Raw genomic sequence first — 17151 nt, forward strand, 5'->3', positions numbered from 1 at the left:
GTGAGGAAAATGCAAACTGATTGCAGAATGAAATTGCAAATCTTGCAGAAGATAATGAGTTTCATAAAGCTGATTAAAGTAACGTTGGAGGGCTTCCCTGGTGCCGCAGTAGTTGGGAATCCGCCTGCCAACGCAGGGGACACGGGTTCAAGCCCTGGTCCGGGAAGATCCCACATGCCGCGGAGCAACTAAGCCTGTGCACCACAACTACTGAGCCTGCGCTCTAGAGCCCGCGAGCCACAACTACTGAGCCCACGTGCCACAACTACTGAAGCCTGCGTGCCTAGAGCCTGTGCTGCACAATGAGAGAGGCCACTGCAATGAGAAGCCCATGCATCGCAACAAAGAGTAGCCCCTGCTCGCCGCAGCTAGAGAAAGCCCACGTGCAGCAACGAAGACCCAATGCAGCCAAAAATAAATAAATAAAATAAATTTTTTTAAAAAAAGGTAATGTTGGAGATCTGCTAAATGACTCTCGAAGCCATTGACAAATGAGGGTCTGACACAGTTCATTTATTCATTCAGTACCAGGCACTGTTTTCTTTTCCCTAAAATTTTATAATCTGGAATTTAGTTTTCATAATCTAGAAGTGAACAACTAAATTAGGTTTATGTATCGCAGCAGTCAGGACTCGTGGGGAATATGATAAATGAGGAGCATCTTGTGCCAGAGGCACAATTCTTTTTCATCATCTTATATACTCGTTTCTGGGCAAGCCATTTTAGGCCATGAAAAGTTGAAACAGCAATAAATATCTAATCCACTAGGACAGAGATAAAGAAATGGCTTCAAGGTTCTTTGCATTCCCCCAATGACTTCTCTGAAGAATTCCCAACCAATCTTGGATATGAAGAGACTAAAAACAGTGAACTACTCTAAGGAAACAATCCCCTTTGCGGTGCTGGAATACACTCCAGCCATACTCCTGTGACCAAACTCTTACAAGAAGTAGCCTTGAGTCATGAAGCTACCTCACTCAGCCCTTGAAACTTTTCCTATCATCTAGCAGTACATTACAGAAACATTTTTTAATTCTTGAGTCATTGTATGGCTTTATAAAGGCTCTCAAACCTATTATTCCTGTCCTCCAGTTTGTTGAGAGAGGGCTGTAGGGCCAGTGTTTACCAGGTACTATTTTAAGCACTGCCCACCAGTGCATAAAATAAAGGCCCTGCCATCATGGAACTTACATTTCTGAAGCAGTTTACGTTGACAGTTAGACAAGTTAACAAGGAAGCCAAGAAAAGGAAGAAAACAAGAAGGTTGACAAAATAAGCTTTTCCAGAGAGAGTGGTTTGACGATCAGAATTAAGACACACCTGGGATCATTGATAAAGCCTGGAATATTTGAGCAGAAATGGCTGCTGTTGTGATGGTGCTGAGTAGGTCACCTGTAAAGAGCATTGCCTCATTCTCAGAATTTACTCTGAAATTTCAGTCTGTTTGAAGTGGCTTCTCTCTGGGGTCTGTCATCCTGTGTGGGGCTAAGACAGGACAGTCATGACAGTCACCCTGGAGCTTACGTGGTCACCAGAACCTAACAGCACTCGTAGTTCTGAGCGTCACCCGTCTCTCTAATGAATCCCCTTCCTAACATCAGATCCCTTAATTCCTGAGGGTTGGCCCTTTGTCTTCTTGTCTCTCTCTGAGAACAAGAAGTTTTCCCTTTTTTATGGCTCAGCACTCCTGTTTTACCTGGCAGAAAGCCCTGGATTGGTCCCTTGATACAAAGCCAGGCTGTTTTACAGGCTTTAAGAGCCAGGAGAGGGCCCTTCAGCTGCCCAGCCTTAGTCCTCTGGGTTCTCAATTCCTCTTTATCCCCCACTCCCAGCCTATGACCAGGTAGCTTTACTGCCACCATGTCTTCCATGTAATATTCCTCTTCTCTCTTTGTTATCTTCCTCATTTCCTCTCTCCTGGATTTTTGTGGGTCTCTCCTCATCCCTTTTCTTCCATCCTCTCCTCGCCAAGTTTGAGGGCCCTTCCTGATCTGGCCTCGACCTTCCTACCCTTCTCCTTTACTTTCCCTACACTCCAGTTGCAAAGAGCAGCTCTGCTCAGTAGTCGTCCACCACTTCCTCTCTCTCTAGGCCTTTGTTCTTATTCCTCCCTCTCTGGGGATGTTCATTTCCTGTGTCCCTAAAGGGCTCGCCTCAGTGCCGAGCCCCAGAGGCCAGCGTGGGCTCTTCCTGGTCTACCCTTGAGCAGCACTGAGCCTTCGCTCTTGTGGGCCTCCCCCGGCTTCTCCTTCCGGGCATGGGTATTCACATTTTGTCCTTTCCCCTGACTAGAGTATAAAGTCCTCAAGGGCTGAATCCGTGTCTTACTCACCTATGCCACACCCATGGTAACGCTCAAAACACCTTCCCTAGTAGACAGGCAATAAATATGTGTTAAATCAATCACTTTTACGAAGATAATTGGTTTGGCCAAAGGTGGGATGGCTTCCTTCTAACACAGTGAATGTGCTTCTTCTCCCTTTTAGTTGTGTCTTTCCCCAGCCCACTGAAGGAAGAGAATCTGCTAAACATTCCCAAGCCACTGCCAAAACAGCTGTGGGAGACCAAGGAGGTGGGTGGACAGCTATGTTTGTTGTCACTGAATATTTGTACTTCAGAGGTCATCGTCAAATTCTGCTGAGGAGAAAACAAGAGGAATTGGGAAAAAAGGCAGAGCGGATGTCTGGGGACAGAGATAGGAAGAATGTACTAGGGAATGATGGTTCAAATAAAAATTATCATTGTTGATGAATTAGTACAGTGATCTCTTGCCTTCCTAATTTTCTGAATTTACTCATTCAGAAAAACCTGTTGGTCCTTCACATCTCATTTGTATTACAAGAAGCACTGAAACCTGGTTACAAGTCACAGGCAGATTTTTCTGTTTTGTAGCCAACACTGTCTTCCAGTCACCAGCTTCTGTCCAGAATTGCTGGTTTACCAGATACTACTTTCTTTAATCAAGGCCATTTGACCCGAGTCCTCCAGAAGTCAGAAAGGAAGTGCTCTGTTAAATGGTTTCTAAGAGCCTTCGAGTACTTGTCCCTGTCTCCACCATGGCTCTCTCTGTAAACTCACCTGCTGTGGAAGAGAGGGAGGTCCCAGCAGTACCTGAGTTGGCCTTTCTTCCCATAGAGAAGCTGCTGCCTTTGAAAGAAAACAGTGCTGTTGCAGTTGCTTGTATTGTCTCGTGCTTGACCATCGCCACCTGTTCAGGCTTCCTTTAGTCAGTTCCAGTTTCTTCTGCCAAGTCTACCAAAGTCATCATTAGCATTAGGGTGGGCTTGAATGGTCTTTTGTAAAAGCAAGATGTTTTGATGTTTAGTCTTTTGGGGAATAAAAGAGATTTAAAATTCACATACTTAAACATAGGAGAAGCAGCCCACTGTCTTTGGCTATGGAGGCCCAGGTGGTTTTGGAGGCTTTTATCAGAGGACAACTGTATCTTCCCCACAAAGGGGGCAATGGCATCCACTCTTCCCCAAGTACCAGGGAAGATGTGCTCTCTCTGGGAAGAGGTGTTCGTCTCCTCTTTTAGTTCTTTTTTTGCCACACCACACGGCTTGCAGGATCTTAATTCCCTGACCAGAGGTTGAACCCAGGACCACGGTAGTGAAAGCGCCGAGTCCTGACCACTGGACCGCCAGGGAATTCCCCTCATCTCTCTTAGTTCTTATGGATTTGCAGTTCTTCATAAATCATTTCTGGGCGAAGAGTTGAGTCAATAGGTTCATTCATTTTATATATATATATATATATATATATATATATAATATATATTATATGGCACCTGTTGCCAGGCATCCTGGGTGCAGGCATACAGCAATAAACAAAATGAAAGTCGCCCCCATCCTGGAATTTAGATTCTAGTTGAAATATTTTTTTTCTTCTGACATTAATTTCCTCTTTCTTCATCCTGTTTTATTTTTCTCTTTTCTTCTTTTCCTCTCAGGCCAGCTGGAAAATGAATGTTTATTTAAAAGCTCTGTATGAAAAACATTGGCCTTTTATAAGAAAATAATATTCATCTAGAAGATAAATTAAGAAAGCATCAAATTAAGAAAATTTGTTAATATTATGCCTCTGTTATGCCTGGAAAAGTCTAGTCAAAGCTTAAGTGGCGGGCTTCCCTGGTGGCGCAGTGGTTGAGGGTCTGCCTGCCAATGCAGGGGACGCGAGTTCGTGCCCCGGTCTGGGAAGAGCCCACATGCCGCGGAGTGGCTGGGCCCGTGAGCCATGACCGCTGAGCCTGCACGTCCGGATCCTGTGCTCCGCAACGGGATAGGCCACAACAGTGAGAGGCTCGCGTACTGGGAAAAAAAAAAAAAAAAAAGCTTAAATGGCTGCCTTGTGGGGATGCTGTTTATATGTGCTGACTCTCATTTGCACTGACTAGAGTCCCAAGATACCTGCAAAGACGCTTTTTAAAAACTTGAATTTGGCTTGACAGTGAGTAAGCCCAGATTTCTGTGTCTCTCCCCAGATCCAGTCCCTGTCAGGGCGCCCTCGATCCTGTGATGTCAGAGGTGGCAGGTAAGTAACGTTCTTTCAGTTCTTGGCTCGGAGGGCATCCTGAAGGTTTTCCCAAAAGGAAAGTCTTACTGCTTCATCAGAGAACTCTTGAGAAATTTCACTTGTTATATATAAGCTGAAAGTCAACTGAATTTTCACAAAACAATAGCTCCCTTTTGGTACTCATATATCATTTAAAGTAATTATATTACATAATTGCAATAACAAATAAAGCCGCCATAAATACATTAGAGAATAACACAGCTGACTCTCAGTAAACACACAACTCCACGGGTAGAAGCAGAAGCGTGCCCGCATTGAGAGGGGCCCACCAGCCTCGCACCTTTGGCAGCTGTGGGCCCCTGGCAACTTGCTGACACAGAAGTTAACTAAGAGAGTTTGTACAAATGTACTGAATGCCACAGAACCATACACTTAAAAGGGATAAATTTTATGTATGTATGTTCTACCACAATTTTTAAAAAATTAATGGAAGATGCATAAATAGGAAAATTTGCAATATAAAAAGAATTTCTATGGAACAATTAATTAACGTATCTAGGAGTATACAACTTTACTCCCTGAAAGATTTGAGACAGCTTTCAAAAATATGTGTAGTACTAAAAGATTAAGATGTTCTTGAGGAAATTGGGACCAAGGAAGCACACGGAGACGACAGTTAAGGAAGCCCACACATTGACAGACACTGTGAAGACGCAAAGACAGAGCCTATCAGTGCCATCACTTGAGTGACACAGACGCTGGGCGATTCTCGCGCGGGTCTTCGCAGAGAGGGCCGAGCCCTTGGGACGCACGGGCGGTGTCCGGAGAGCACCAGGGGAGCCACCTGGGGCTGTTGACCACAGCATCCCTCAGGGCTGCCCCACGGGCTTGGAACCAAAACCCGCTCAGAAGCGGCAGCTCTTTCCGGGGCCAAGATCATGTGGCTTGAAATCAGGACCCTTGCCTGATCTAGCTGAGTACAAGCACGCATTTCAGAGGGTCTGCAGAGGAACTAAATCTACATCAGGCCATCCTATTTATCATTCTCCCCAGTAAAGCCTTTTCTGGGTATCTAACTGCAGTGAGTTCAGGGCACTCCATACTCAGTAGCTGGAGTGCAGGCATTCTTTTTGGCTAGTTAAATATAAACGCATGTAATTAACAGCCCGCTGAGCCGAGATGATTGGAAATTCAAAAAGCCAGCCAGGACACGTGACTGGAGAGAAGACCAGCACCCCTAGAGGTGTAGGATGTCCCCACAGATAGGGCTGAGATTCTTCTCAAGAGCTCATTTTGGCTCAATCCTCAGACAAAGGAGTGATGGAGGCCCCGAAGGCCTACATTTCAGAAGGGGGTTACGGTACTTTAAACCCCTTGTCCCCACCCCCGAGAATCTTGAAGGAGCTGTTTCTTAGATAAGGAAAGTTGCTTTCTTGTTCTTATGTTAGAGATAGAATTCTATTCAGTGATTCCTATTCACTCAGGTATTGATTGACCCCCTAATTCTAGGCACTGGGGTAGAGCAGTGAACAAAACAGATCAAGTCTCTGCTTTCAAGAAGCTAATGCTCTAGTGGAGCGAAATAGGCAAAAACAATTAAGCAAATAAATATATGTCATGCGTTGGTAAATGCAGTGAAGAAAAAGCACAGTAAGGAGAGAGGCAATGAAGGGTGTCTGGGATAAGATGATATGTCACCAGAACCTGGATGAAGGGGAGGGAAGGGCAGAGGGGACAGCAAGACCCTGAGTGCAAAGACCCTGAGGCGGGAGCATGCCTGCAGAGTATGGAGGCTGGTGTAGCCTGACTCAGAGTAAGGTCAGAATCATCAGAGGGTTTTGAACAAGGGAGAACATAATCTGCCTTATATCAGATCCAAGAGATGACTCCAGCAGGTCGCAACTATATTTGGAAAGTTACAACTTGTATTCCTCTCAACTGGAGAGAAATTGCTTTGAATGTCACTGACGACCTGGGTCGTGTTTGTCACAGTTACCTTCTCCATCCTTGCTCTGTGCCGCCAGACGCTGTCCAGCCTTCCCCCCACCTCCTTCTGCCTTCATTCCGACCTAAGCACCCATGGAGCTTTCTTCTCTCAATCAGAGAGCCCATCTGCCCTCATAGCAAGCAGCTCTGGGTTCTCAAGTTTATTTCCTAGTCCTTGGCCTTAACACTGCAACCAGCCATCCGAGAGACAAAGTATCACATTCAGTTTTTCTACAACCAAAATCATCATTCTTCCTCATCCATCAAATCGGACACCTTTCCTGCTTCCCCATTTCTTTTCAAGCCTCCACAGTTATCCCAGACCTACTTTTACTAGGAAAAGAGAGACCATCAGGAATGAATGCTCAGCTTCCCTCCCGCCCCTACTTCCCCCCTTGCCATCCATTTTTGTTTCTAGTGTTAGGGACACAGGTGTCCCTCTGTTCAAGACTGTTAGCCTCACCCATGTCCTTGACCCTTCCTGAGGCCTCTCTCTCCTGCTTATCCTTCCCTCTTCTATGTTTTCAGCCTTTCCCTCTCTACAAGGTTTTCTCTCTGCGTTTAAATATACTTAAGAATTCTGCACTAAAAAGTCCTTTCGTGACCCTGCATTCCCTTTTAGTTACTTCCTTCTCATTTCCAGAATTCTCAGCCACACTTTCTGAAAGAGTATTTACTTTCGAGGCCCCCTCACTGCTTGTCTATTCCTCAACCCACTGTGGCCGGGCTTCCACCCCCACTGTTCCGATGGAGCTGTCCTCAGGAGACATCCCATGACAGGCCCTCCCATATTACAGAAACTCAGTGTCTAAAGCAGAATTCGTTGTCTGACCCCACCACCTACCCTTATCCCCAGTCTACCGGTGTGCCTCCGTGTTCCCTGTCCTGGTAGGGGTGGTTCCACCGGTCCCCATGGCAGAAAATCGGGAGTCATTCTTGAGTACTTGCTTAAATATCTCCAGAAGCCCTCCCTGTCTCTCCACCTCCATGCCCTCATTATGTCTAGTCTGATTTTCAGCAGCAGCATAACTCACCTCTCTGCCTCCAGGCTCTGCTTCTCACACCCTGTCCTCCCTCCCCCAAGTCTGTCCTAAGAATGATGATGTCTTTTCCCTGCTCTCACCTTCCACTGGCTTCTTGTCATCAACGCATCAGTTTAAGCCTCATGTGCTTTCTGCCTCCTCCTCCAGGCCCATCTCCCATCATATCCACCCCTCCTAAACTTGACCTTCCTGCGGCAGCTAAGTTCCTAGGGCACACAATATAGTCACGTGCCTCTCTGCTTTGCCTGTGCTGGGAACTCTACCTGAAATGATTTCCCTGTTTAGAGCGTCTGAATTCTCGAGCCTTCCAACTCAGTTCAGACGTCCTCCAGGAAGCCCCCTCCAGCCTGCTGGTCATTCCCTCCATACCTTATACCATCAGGTTCTGTCACTGTACAGTAAGTCCCCTACACACGAACCTTCAAGTTGCAAACTCTCAAAGATGTGAACGTGCGTTCACATGTCCAGTCACGTAAGTTAGTTCACGTATCTGGTGTACATGGTCACGTGCGTGCATCCTCTACAAGTGGTTGTGCTTTTGTGTTCTTTACAGTACTGTATAGAGTACAGTACTACAGTGTCTTTATTTCAAGCCCAGCATGTCCGGAAGCAAGCGTAAAAGCCGTGGAATATAGCCAGTTGTGGTAGTTGGGTATCTAGGCTAACTTTGTTGGACTTACAAACAAATTGGACTTATGAACGCGCTCTCAGGATGGAACTCGTTCGTACGTAGGGGACTTACTGCACTACTGAATGGTATTATGTTGCAAGTTGTTTTCTTTATGGCTCTTTCTCTCTGCTCTGTCGGAGTCTCTTGAGGCCCTAATGCCAGTGGCTGGCTCCCGGGAGGCGCTCTGCTGGTGTGTGCTGTATTGAGTCCGGTGTCCTCAATCGAATTCATAATCTCTCCCCGCCGCCCCATTCCTGGCTAACGGCACTTCCTCCAACCATTCTCCTCCTCTTCAGCCTCTTTGTTCTCTTCCTAGATCATACCTGAACCACACAGGCGCTTCTGACTGGTTCCCCGCACCTCTCTTTCTGCCCCCTTAAGCCATCCTCCACGCTGCAACCACAGTGGCGTTTCTAAAATGTGATTCTGATGCTCCAGCTTAATCCTGGGCTCCCTGTCTCCTGCCTTCCCTGACCCAGACTCTTCAGAGTATCATGTCATCATGCCCTTGTTTTCTCCCTTACCTGCCTCCCCCACCTCATCTCCTGTCCCCTGTTCCCCACTCTGCCCCGACGCCTTGGCCATGCTGCGCTGCTTGCAGTTCCATGTGCACAGGGTCATGTGCTTGGTCAAGGCTTCCCTTCCCCACCCATCCTCACAACCCCAACTCCTGCTTCTGCGTTCCCAGCGTCACTTGTATCAGACCTGGCCCAGCGAGCTTCCTGCCGTACTGCAATCGCTTGCCTTACCGGTCTGTCTCTGGCCTGCCCGTGAGCTCTAAGAGCAGTGCCCCCTCAGCCTGGGCCACGCAGCCCCTCCCTGGGCCCACACTTCAGAGGTCTCTGCTCCCGTGGAGTAAGGAGTCCAAGGAGCCACAGGGGATGCGGAGCTTGGCCAGAGCTGGCCCCTAGGCTGGGATATCCATAAGCGTGCCCTGCGGTGCAGAACAGGGCTGTGGGGAGAGATGGTGGCGTGGACTGAGGGTCGGGGCTGCCTCTCTGCACGTTCTAGTGTGGAGCTCCAAGGAGTCGGAGAATACTAAACTTGAATCTGGCCTTCCAGGCTATTACAAAGGTACAATTTGTCAAGACAGAGACATAGAACATAATTCATTTAAAGATTTACTGATTTGATTTATAACTTTAAAAAATTTAAACTAGACGGTATACTAGGCCTCCGTTTGTACTCTTGCTCCAGGCCTGCACACACCCTGCTCATTCATCATCCCACCTCCAGCACTTAGCCCAGTGCCTGGGCACAGAGTGACCACCCGACAGATTCTGACAAAGGAATGGTCATATCTCTTTCTCACTTTAAAGTTTATGAAAACTGTAATTGAAAAAATATATCTTGGAAGGCATCTGGTTGATACAGAGATACTTTTTTTGGTAGGAAAGATAATTTAGCAATGTAGCAAAAGGAACTGAATAAGTAGAAAGCAGTGCCTCACATTTTATATAGTGCTTTATAATTTTCAAAGTACTTTTGCATCAATAATCTACTCTTATCTCGGAAAATATTCCTGTAACGTGGGCATCCTTAGTCCAACATACCAGGTAAGCAAATCGCACTTCAGAGAGGTTAAGCCAAGGATGCAAGTTTTCAGAACAAGGAAGAGGCAGAGTCTACACAAGGACTTAGATCTTTGGTACCAACTGCTTTTATTGAACAAGGAAAAGTATCATACATGTCCTATTCCCCAGAGCAGCGGAATGCATTTTAGAAAGTAATACTTATCTTTCTTTTTTCAGCGCTTTTCCACACAGTGGTCAAAACATGGGCCTCTCACCCTTTCTGGGAACCCTGAACACTGGGGGGTCGTTGCCAGATCTAACCAACCTCCACTACTCAGTGCCCTTGCCCGCCTCCCTGGACACCAGTGACCACCTCTTTGGTAGTATGAGTGTGGGGAACAGTGTGGGCAACCTTCCCGCTGCCATGACTCACCTGGGCATAAGAAGCTCTTCTGGTAAGTATTCCCCACTCCATAAGGACCTTGTCTGTGTCCCCTGGTGGCTTAACCATAGGTGGTACCTGGCCAGGTGGTACACTGGACAGAGGCTTCCAGGGGCCCTGCACGGAATTGGTTGTCCAGCCCTGGGGTCTGTTCCTTGGGTGGGAACAGAGTACACTGAACATTCACCTCTGCTGCCCCCACCCCGCTTACCTAGTCCTGCTCTCCCAGTGTGATTTACACAGTCTCCTTCCTGAGAAAAAGCCATTCTCATCTTGATGGCATCGTCCCTCTCAGTCTGAGTGTACCTTTTCTTTGCCGTTGTTACCATTTTCAGTAGGAGAGTTGCCCAGAGCTCCTTCTCATACAGAATCATCATCGAATACAAATAGTAGGAAGTCGAGTTTTCTCTAATCTTTGGAAAACAGAAGATTTGGTCTGAAATTATGACAAGTAACTTGTGAATGTGTTGTCTTCTAGGTCTGCAGAGTTCTCGAAGCAACCCCTCCATCCAGGCCACGCTCAATAAGACAGCGCTTTCCTCTTCCCTAAACAGCCGCCCACAGGCATCTGCTCCCAACGCCTCTGCGCTTCACTCTTCGCTCCGTCTCTTCTCCCTTAGCAACCCGTCTCTTTCCACCACAAACCTGAGCGGCCCCTCTCGGCGTAGGCAGCCTCCCGTCAGCCCTCTCACGCTTTCTCCTGGCCCCGAAGCGCATCAAAGTTTCAGCCGACAGCTCTCTTCAACCAGCCCACTGAAGCCGTATCCTGCCTCGCAGGTAAAAGCAAACGAACAGCGAAACAGACTGAAGCAGTTAGGAATTGGATTAGGTCCTCACACCGAGCACTGTCTGGTGAGGTCTGAAATGCGGTCAGTTCTCACTTCTGTGCGAAATCAAATGATTCAGAACGCACTAATGATTTTCCAACAGCAGATTTGTTGTGTTGATTGCTCTTAAGCAAACACTGAACAGTTTCCTGTACTCTGGTGAAGTTGGAGCTGGAGGGAAGGGTCGGGTGTAGAGGGCGCAATCCAGGCATGTCTGAAATAGCTAAGGGAAACCAGGTTGGGATTTTAAATTTGGTATGGAAAATCAATAATTGACTCTATGAGCACTTTGATCCACAGAGGAAAGCCAAGGAAGACATTTAAATACCTTCCTGAAGCTTTGATATTGGATTAGACCTCTTCCCTAATTACAGCAACAGATTTCATCAACCATACTTCTGTTGTTGATGAAATACTAGGTACAATAGGATCATATCTCTGTAAAAGGACCCAAATAAATCTGTTTAGAAAGAGGCACATTTTGAAGTCACAAGCCTGTTACAGAAATTTAGGGTGGGAAGGTCATATTTTGACTTGTTGACTTTGTTTCTATTCTAAGTTCTTAGGGTGGCTCTTACTACCATCATGAATGAATATGTTTTTAACCTGTTGGTCACTCCCTAGATACATTATAACATCACTTACCACTTCACTATAAATGAGTAATGATTTAGCAAGAAAGAGTTGACAGAGCACAGCAGAAGGAGTTAGCAGGTCCAGTTATTAGTCACTCTTTACCAATTAGTAGCTACGGGATTTTTATTATATGAGTAATCCCTTTTGGGAGAGGGTAAGAGGGTATTTCATAATTGTTTTTCTAGTGCTTATTTTCATGTTATTGGATTGCCTTTAATTCTATTTTGCACGATTATTTTATAGGATATAAAAATATTACTCCTTCTTTCTAGTTACATTTTAAGGAGAGATAAAAAGCATCCTTTTAAAGATATTTTCATTTTTTGTTCGCTTAATATTTTAAAATATTTTTTTAAAAATCAGTGTTATTCGTGCACATAATTTAAAAAGTCAAATACTTCTAAAGGGCTTGTTGTGAAATTACAGTTGTCTTCCCCTCCCTCCCCGACTAGCCATATTTCTCACTGCCTGGAGATGGCTACTTTTGACCATTTTAGCTACTCTCTTTGGTATATCAGCATTATTTCATGCTTATTTTGTTCTAGATTTTTAGTGTTAGGTACTATCTAATGACATCCTACCATGGAAGATTAGGGGTTAGTTCTCTTTCAACTCCCTCAATCCCCTCACTCCCCACTCCCCACACGTATTTCCTACTCACCCTCCTCATCTTCACAATGTGGTTTATTATAGTTTTGTTTAGAGCAATACTCAGTGTTTAGTGTTTTCGTGGTTATAATAATGCAATCAGAGTTGAACCATAGTTTACTGTGAAATAACAAAATGAACATCTTTTTCTCCTGGGAGTTAATAAATGTCTTACTTTTTTCTCTGTATGTATTACTTATTCAATCCCAAACTCTCAGGGTTGGGTAGATCTCCTCTCAATACAGTTAAAAATGAATCCTCTAGTAGCTTTACAAGAAAGAGTACATGTGACCTGGTGTGACTTCACCGTGTCTTCATTCTGCCCACCATTTAACTAATAATTGGCTAAGCATAGAATTCACATTTTAAATAATTTTCTCTTGAAATTTTGAAGGTATTAATCCATTGCCTTTTAGTTTCTAGAGTTGCTATTGAGAATTCCAATGACATTCTGATTCTTTTTTTTTTTTTTTTTTCCATTCTGATTCTTAATACTTTGAATTAAATCTCCTTTTTTTTCCCCTTGAGAAGCTTGTGGGATCTTCTTTTTGTCCCTAGTGTTCTGAAACTTGAAGATAATGTGGCTTGATATGAGTCTGGCTCTTTGGTGAGTTTCTTCAATCTGGAAACTCATTGCCTTCATTTCTGGGAAATTTTCCTTAATTATTTCTTCAATGATTTCTTCTCTTCAGTTTTCTCTGTTTTCTCTTGAATGTATGAATGTTGGATGTCCTGTACTTTTCCTCTAACGTCTTATTTTTCTCTCCCCTTTTCTCTCTCTGTCTTTTTTCTCTTCTTTCTGGAAGAGTTTCTCACCATTATTTTCCATGCTTATGTTGAGGTTTTCATGTCTGCTCTCATACTTTTAAATTGCCAAGAATTTTTTGGTTCTTCTTCTCTGAATGTTCCTTTTTTATAGCGTCATACTTATTCCATGGACGCCATATCATCTTTGATCTCTTTGAGGTTTTTAGTGGTAATTTTTATTCCGGTTTCTTCTATTTTTATTTTTTGTAATACGAATTTTCCAAATTGCATAGAAGTAGAGAACATAATATAATGAATCCTCTATACCCACCATCTAGCCTCAACAATCCTCAGCATTTTCATAATCTTGTTTTATCCGTATCCTTACTTTTTTTTAATACGTATATATGTTTTGGCTGTGCCGCACGGCACGTGGAGTCTAAGTTCCCCGACCAGAGATTGAGCCCACGCCCCTTGCATTGGAAGTTTGGAGTCTTAACCACTGGACCACCAGGGAAGTCCTCCATATCCCTACTTTAAAAAAATGTATATAGAGGTACATATTACAAATAGTTTAATATGTATTTCTAACAGATAAGGATTTTTTAATAGCTCTAAATATTATAATGATAATGTTGTTTTTCATGACTACTTCTTCCTACATAGACTTCTCCAAGTTTCTTTTCTCAGTTTGTCTGCTTGGGTCTCTGACTTTCATTCACATGCTTTCCTCATGGTCTGGTGATCCTTGGCACCCTCCTCGTGTTTATGAACAGGACAGACACACACAAAAACTGATTGGAAGCTCTGTGTAGGTGGGTGGGCTTGTTGAGTATGGTCTTCATGGTAGAGTGATCTAGCTCAGCCATTTCCTTAGGGAACCTCTGGTGTCATAAGTTGGATTTTCTCCCAGCCTGGTCAGATCCCCAAAGGATGCTATCCCGATCTTGCTCCTGGCATGTGCCTGGATCCCAGCACTCTGAGAGCTGAGTTGGGAAAGAGAGGTGGAGGACTCAAGATGCGATAGTGGGCTTTCTCATAAGCCCTGTGTTTTCAGGAGTGCCTCGCCTTCTAGGGTCTGGTGCACCCCATCCAGAGACCCTGAGCTGTACTCTCTCCAGAGCACAGCCCTCAGTCTCCCGCTGCGCAAGGGTCCTGGAACCTAACTGCTGCCCACGAGCTCCTCTAGGTTTAGCTCCATCTTCACCCGCTGCTGCCTGCTGCCCCAGTTCCAGACCCCTTTAGGGATTCTGTGATGTAAACCAGAGTGTCTCTTGATTTTCCCCACTGCCAGCTTAGCATTTGGCTTTCTCAGCTCTGCTCAGCCTGCTACTACTTGTCCATCTGCTTTTCATTTTCCAAATTTTGTTGCCATTTTCTTCTTTCTCATTATCTTTGTCCTCGTGTTGTTACTTATCCTTTCATGTTGTTTATGTTTTAGTGTTGTTTATTAATGTTTATGGTTGTTTAATGTTGTTTTAGGGGTTTTAGGAGAGTTTTGGGAGACCGCAGAGCTAAATGCTTTTTTCAGTCTTCCATTTTTAACCAGAAGTTTTGGCTGTGAAAAAACAAACACGATTTTCACTGAGAAAACTGAGATGAAACTGGTTAACTTCGCTGGGTTTTGTTTTGTTTGTTTTTTAAGACAATAGAAATTGTCGTTGAATGGAAAATGTTTTGTGGGGAAGTGAGATTTGAGATATACTTTGAAGGATACAGAACTGGGCTTCTCAGAGCATAGTATAGACTATCAGGGTGAGGAAAATCTCAGGGTTTTTCCTCACTTTGTCATTTCCTAATCATAAAGGACTTACTGCTAGAAACTCAGAAGCTAAGTAGTTGGTGGCTTTGTTTTTCAGATGGTGTCCTCAGATCGAAGCCCGCTCTCCTTCCTGCCCACAGAAGCTCAAGCCCAAGTGTCACCCCCGCCTCCTTACCCCACGCCCCAGGACCTCCCCCAGCCTCTGCTGCAGCAGCCCCACGCCCAGGAGCCCGCTGCTCAGCAGCCCCAGGCAGCCCCATCGCTGCCCCAGTCAGACTTCCAGCTCCTCGCGGCCCAGGTGAGTCCCACCGGGAACACCAGGAGGAGGGAACGCTTAGGTCGCCCCAAGTTCCAAGCTAAATGGTCCCCTCCTTCTTTCCTGAAGGGCTCATCTTTGACCAACTTCTTCCCAGATGTGAGCTTTGACCAGCAGTCCATGAGGCCAGGCCCAGCCTTTACTCAGCAGGTGAGTGGTCGCCAGGGCCTGCCTCTTCCTCGGAGCAGGAACTGCCACAGTCAGGCCTCTTCCGTGCGTGGAACCCACACCAAACAGACTCGGTACTGCACTTCTCTGACCTCAGGTGTGCTCAGCGGCTAGGAGAGCCTGGCAGCGCCCCAAGCCCTAGAGGCTGGTGCTGGCTGCCTTATTTAATTGTCAGGCCTCAGCAGAGGACCTGTTTGAACAAGTGGTAGAAGACTTGTGATGACACTCTAGCCACAGAATTGTAGAGTCATTGATGCTGGAAGGAACCGTAGCAATTCACAGATCTATCTATCATGTTGAGGAGACTCAGACCCAGGGAGGGGCTTTCCCTTGGCCTGAGTTGCTGTGCCCTGCACAGTGTGTGGCCTCCTGGGAGCTCGTCCTGGCTGGGGCAGGGGTCAATCCTGAAGGTACTTTCATTCAGGCTTTTTCTTTTGCTTTTTAGTTTCTCCCTAACACAGACCATTTTTTAATATCCCTAGATTTTATAATATTCAATAATTATGGTTTGGGCTCCAGGATATATTATGGAGAGAAGGAAGAGCACTTTCCAGAACTTAATAACAGTAAAATAAATAAAGACAGATGTTTCCTGAATAGGCCATGGGGAAGCCTCGTGGTAAGAACCAATAGTCCCTGCCTCCCCAATTTCTAAAGAAGCCATTTGAGTCTAGGTGAGTCAATGTGTTTCTGAAAAAATGATGGAAACTCCTACTTTTGAAAGATTTTTTTAAATGGTTTAAAAATTAATTTCAGGAACGGCACCTAAAGTAGGCCCCAGAAACTGGGAACTTCATGGTGATCTGTACATATTGAAGTTTCTCTGGTACTCAAAGGTTATATAGTTAATAAGTTTTCATTAACAAAAAAATCAAAAAAATAAAGTAGGCGCCAGTTCTAACCCATCCTCATAGAGGCTTTCTCACAGAGTGGGGCTTGCCTGTGGTTCCTCCCTCTGAGTGAGAGAAGGAGAAGGTTCTGCTTTCTCATTTTTCTAGAAACCAGAGAGGAAAAGAGCCCATCACTTCCTAGGTTACAGACAGGGCCTTTGAAGAGCTCCACAGGTCGTAGTTTCCAGAGGCCTTTGTGTGCTGAGCAGGGGAGGTGGCTGAGACTAGAGGGCCCGCAGAAACCATGGCCAGTGGTGTCTCCTGGGATGGCATAGAGGGCCAGGCAGTGTGCAAACAGGGACAAGTGTGGCCCTCAGGGACCCCTCCTCTACCACAGCATCCCCCTGCCTGAGCAGAATGTTCTGTGTAGGCTGTCACAGCGGCCAGGCACTCTGGGATCCTAGAGAGAAGGGACTGTAAGAGAGCGTTCACATCTGGTTTTGCTCCGGGAGCACACTGCACTGTTCTGTCCTTGGAAGCAGAGACCGTCCCTTACAACGTGACCTTTGTTGCTTCCAGGTGCCCCTGGTGCAACAATGTCCCCGAGAACCACAGGACCCCTTTCATTTGAGACCAAACCTGTATTCCAACTGCGGGAATTTCCCAAACACCATCCTGACAGGTGAGTGCTGCTGCTTTTATTTCACTGTGTTTCTACAGATACCACTGTAAGATAGTTTAGACAACATAACATTATATGAAGCAGAAAATGAAACTTTACCTTTCTGAGATGCAGGTGTCCAGCCCCAGAGACTGTGAGGCAGTGGGGAAGGGGCCTGGTGACCCAAGTCTTTTCCGAACTACTTAACTTCCCGTGATTGACAACTGTTCCAAGGGAGAAAACCTGCAAAACTGGGAGTTGTGGGACTGACTGAAAAGAACATAGATTCCAGAGCAAAACCGTAGGCCCAGGAGTGGTTGGGACACAGGTGATGACTGTCCTGGTTGGGAAGATGACAGGAACGGCGTTTTGGGGGTTGTCATCAG

The 17151-nt window shown here is 45.6% G+C and overlaps 1 protein-coding gene across 7 annotated transcripts in view; it reads left to right on the top strand.

The window, feature by feature from the left end:
- The window catches only part of CRTC3 (CREB regulated transcription coactivator 3), a 99825-nt gene that overhangs the window by 79126 nt on the left and 3548 nt on the right, over positions 1 to 17151 (top strand). For all 7 annotated transcript variants that reach the window (XM_089906759.1, XM_022564048.3, XM_022564047.3 and 4 more), the window contains 7 exons: positions 2487 to 2572; positions 4484 to 4533; positions 9966 to 10183; positions 10649 to 10947; positions 14888 to 15088; positions 15176 to 15256; positions 16684 to 16786. In XM_089906759.1, coding sequence (XP_089762885.1) covers positions 2487 to 2572; positions 4484 to 4533; positions 9966 to 10183; positions 10649 to 10947; positions 14888 to 15088; positions 15176 to 15256; positions 16684 to 16786 — 1038 coding nt within the window. The remainder of the gene's footprint in view (positions 1 to 2486; positions 2573 to 4483; positions 4534 to 9965; positions 10184 to 10648; positions 10948 to 14887; positions 15089 to 15175; positions 15257 to 16683; positions 16787 to 17151) is intronic.

The sequence above is a fragment of the Delphinapterus leucas genome, chromosome 2, assembly GCF_059928025.1.
Source record: "Delphinapterus leucas isolate spDelLeu-1000000601 "Yukka" chromosome 2, BTC_Dleu_Yukka2, whole genome shotgun sequence".
Taxonomy (NCBI): Eukaryota; Metazoa; Chordata; class Mammalia; order Artiodactyla; family Monodontidae; genus Delphinapterus; species Delphinapterus leucas.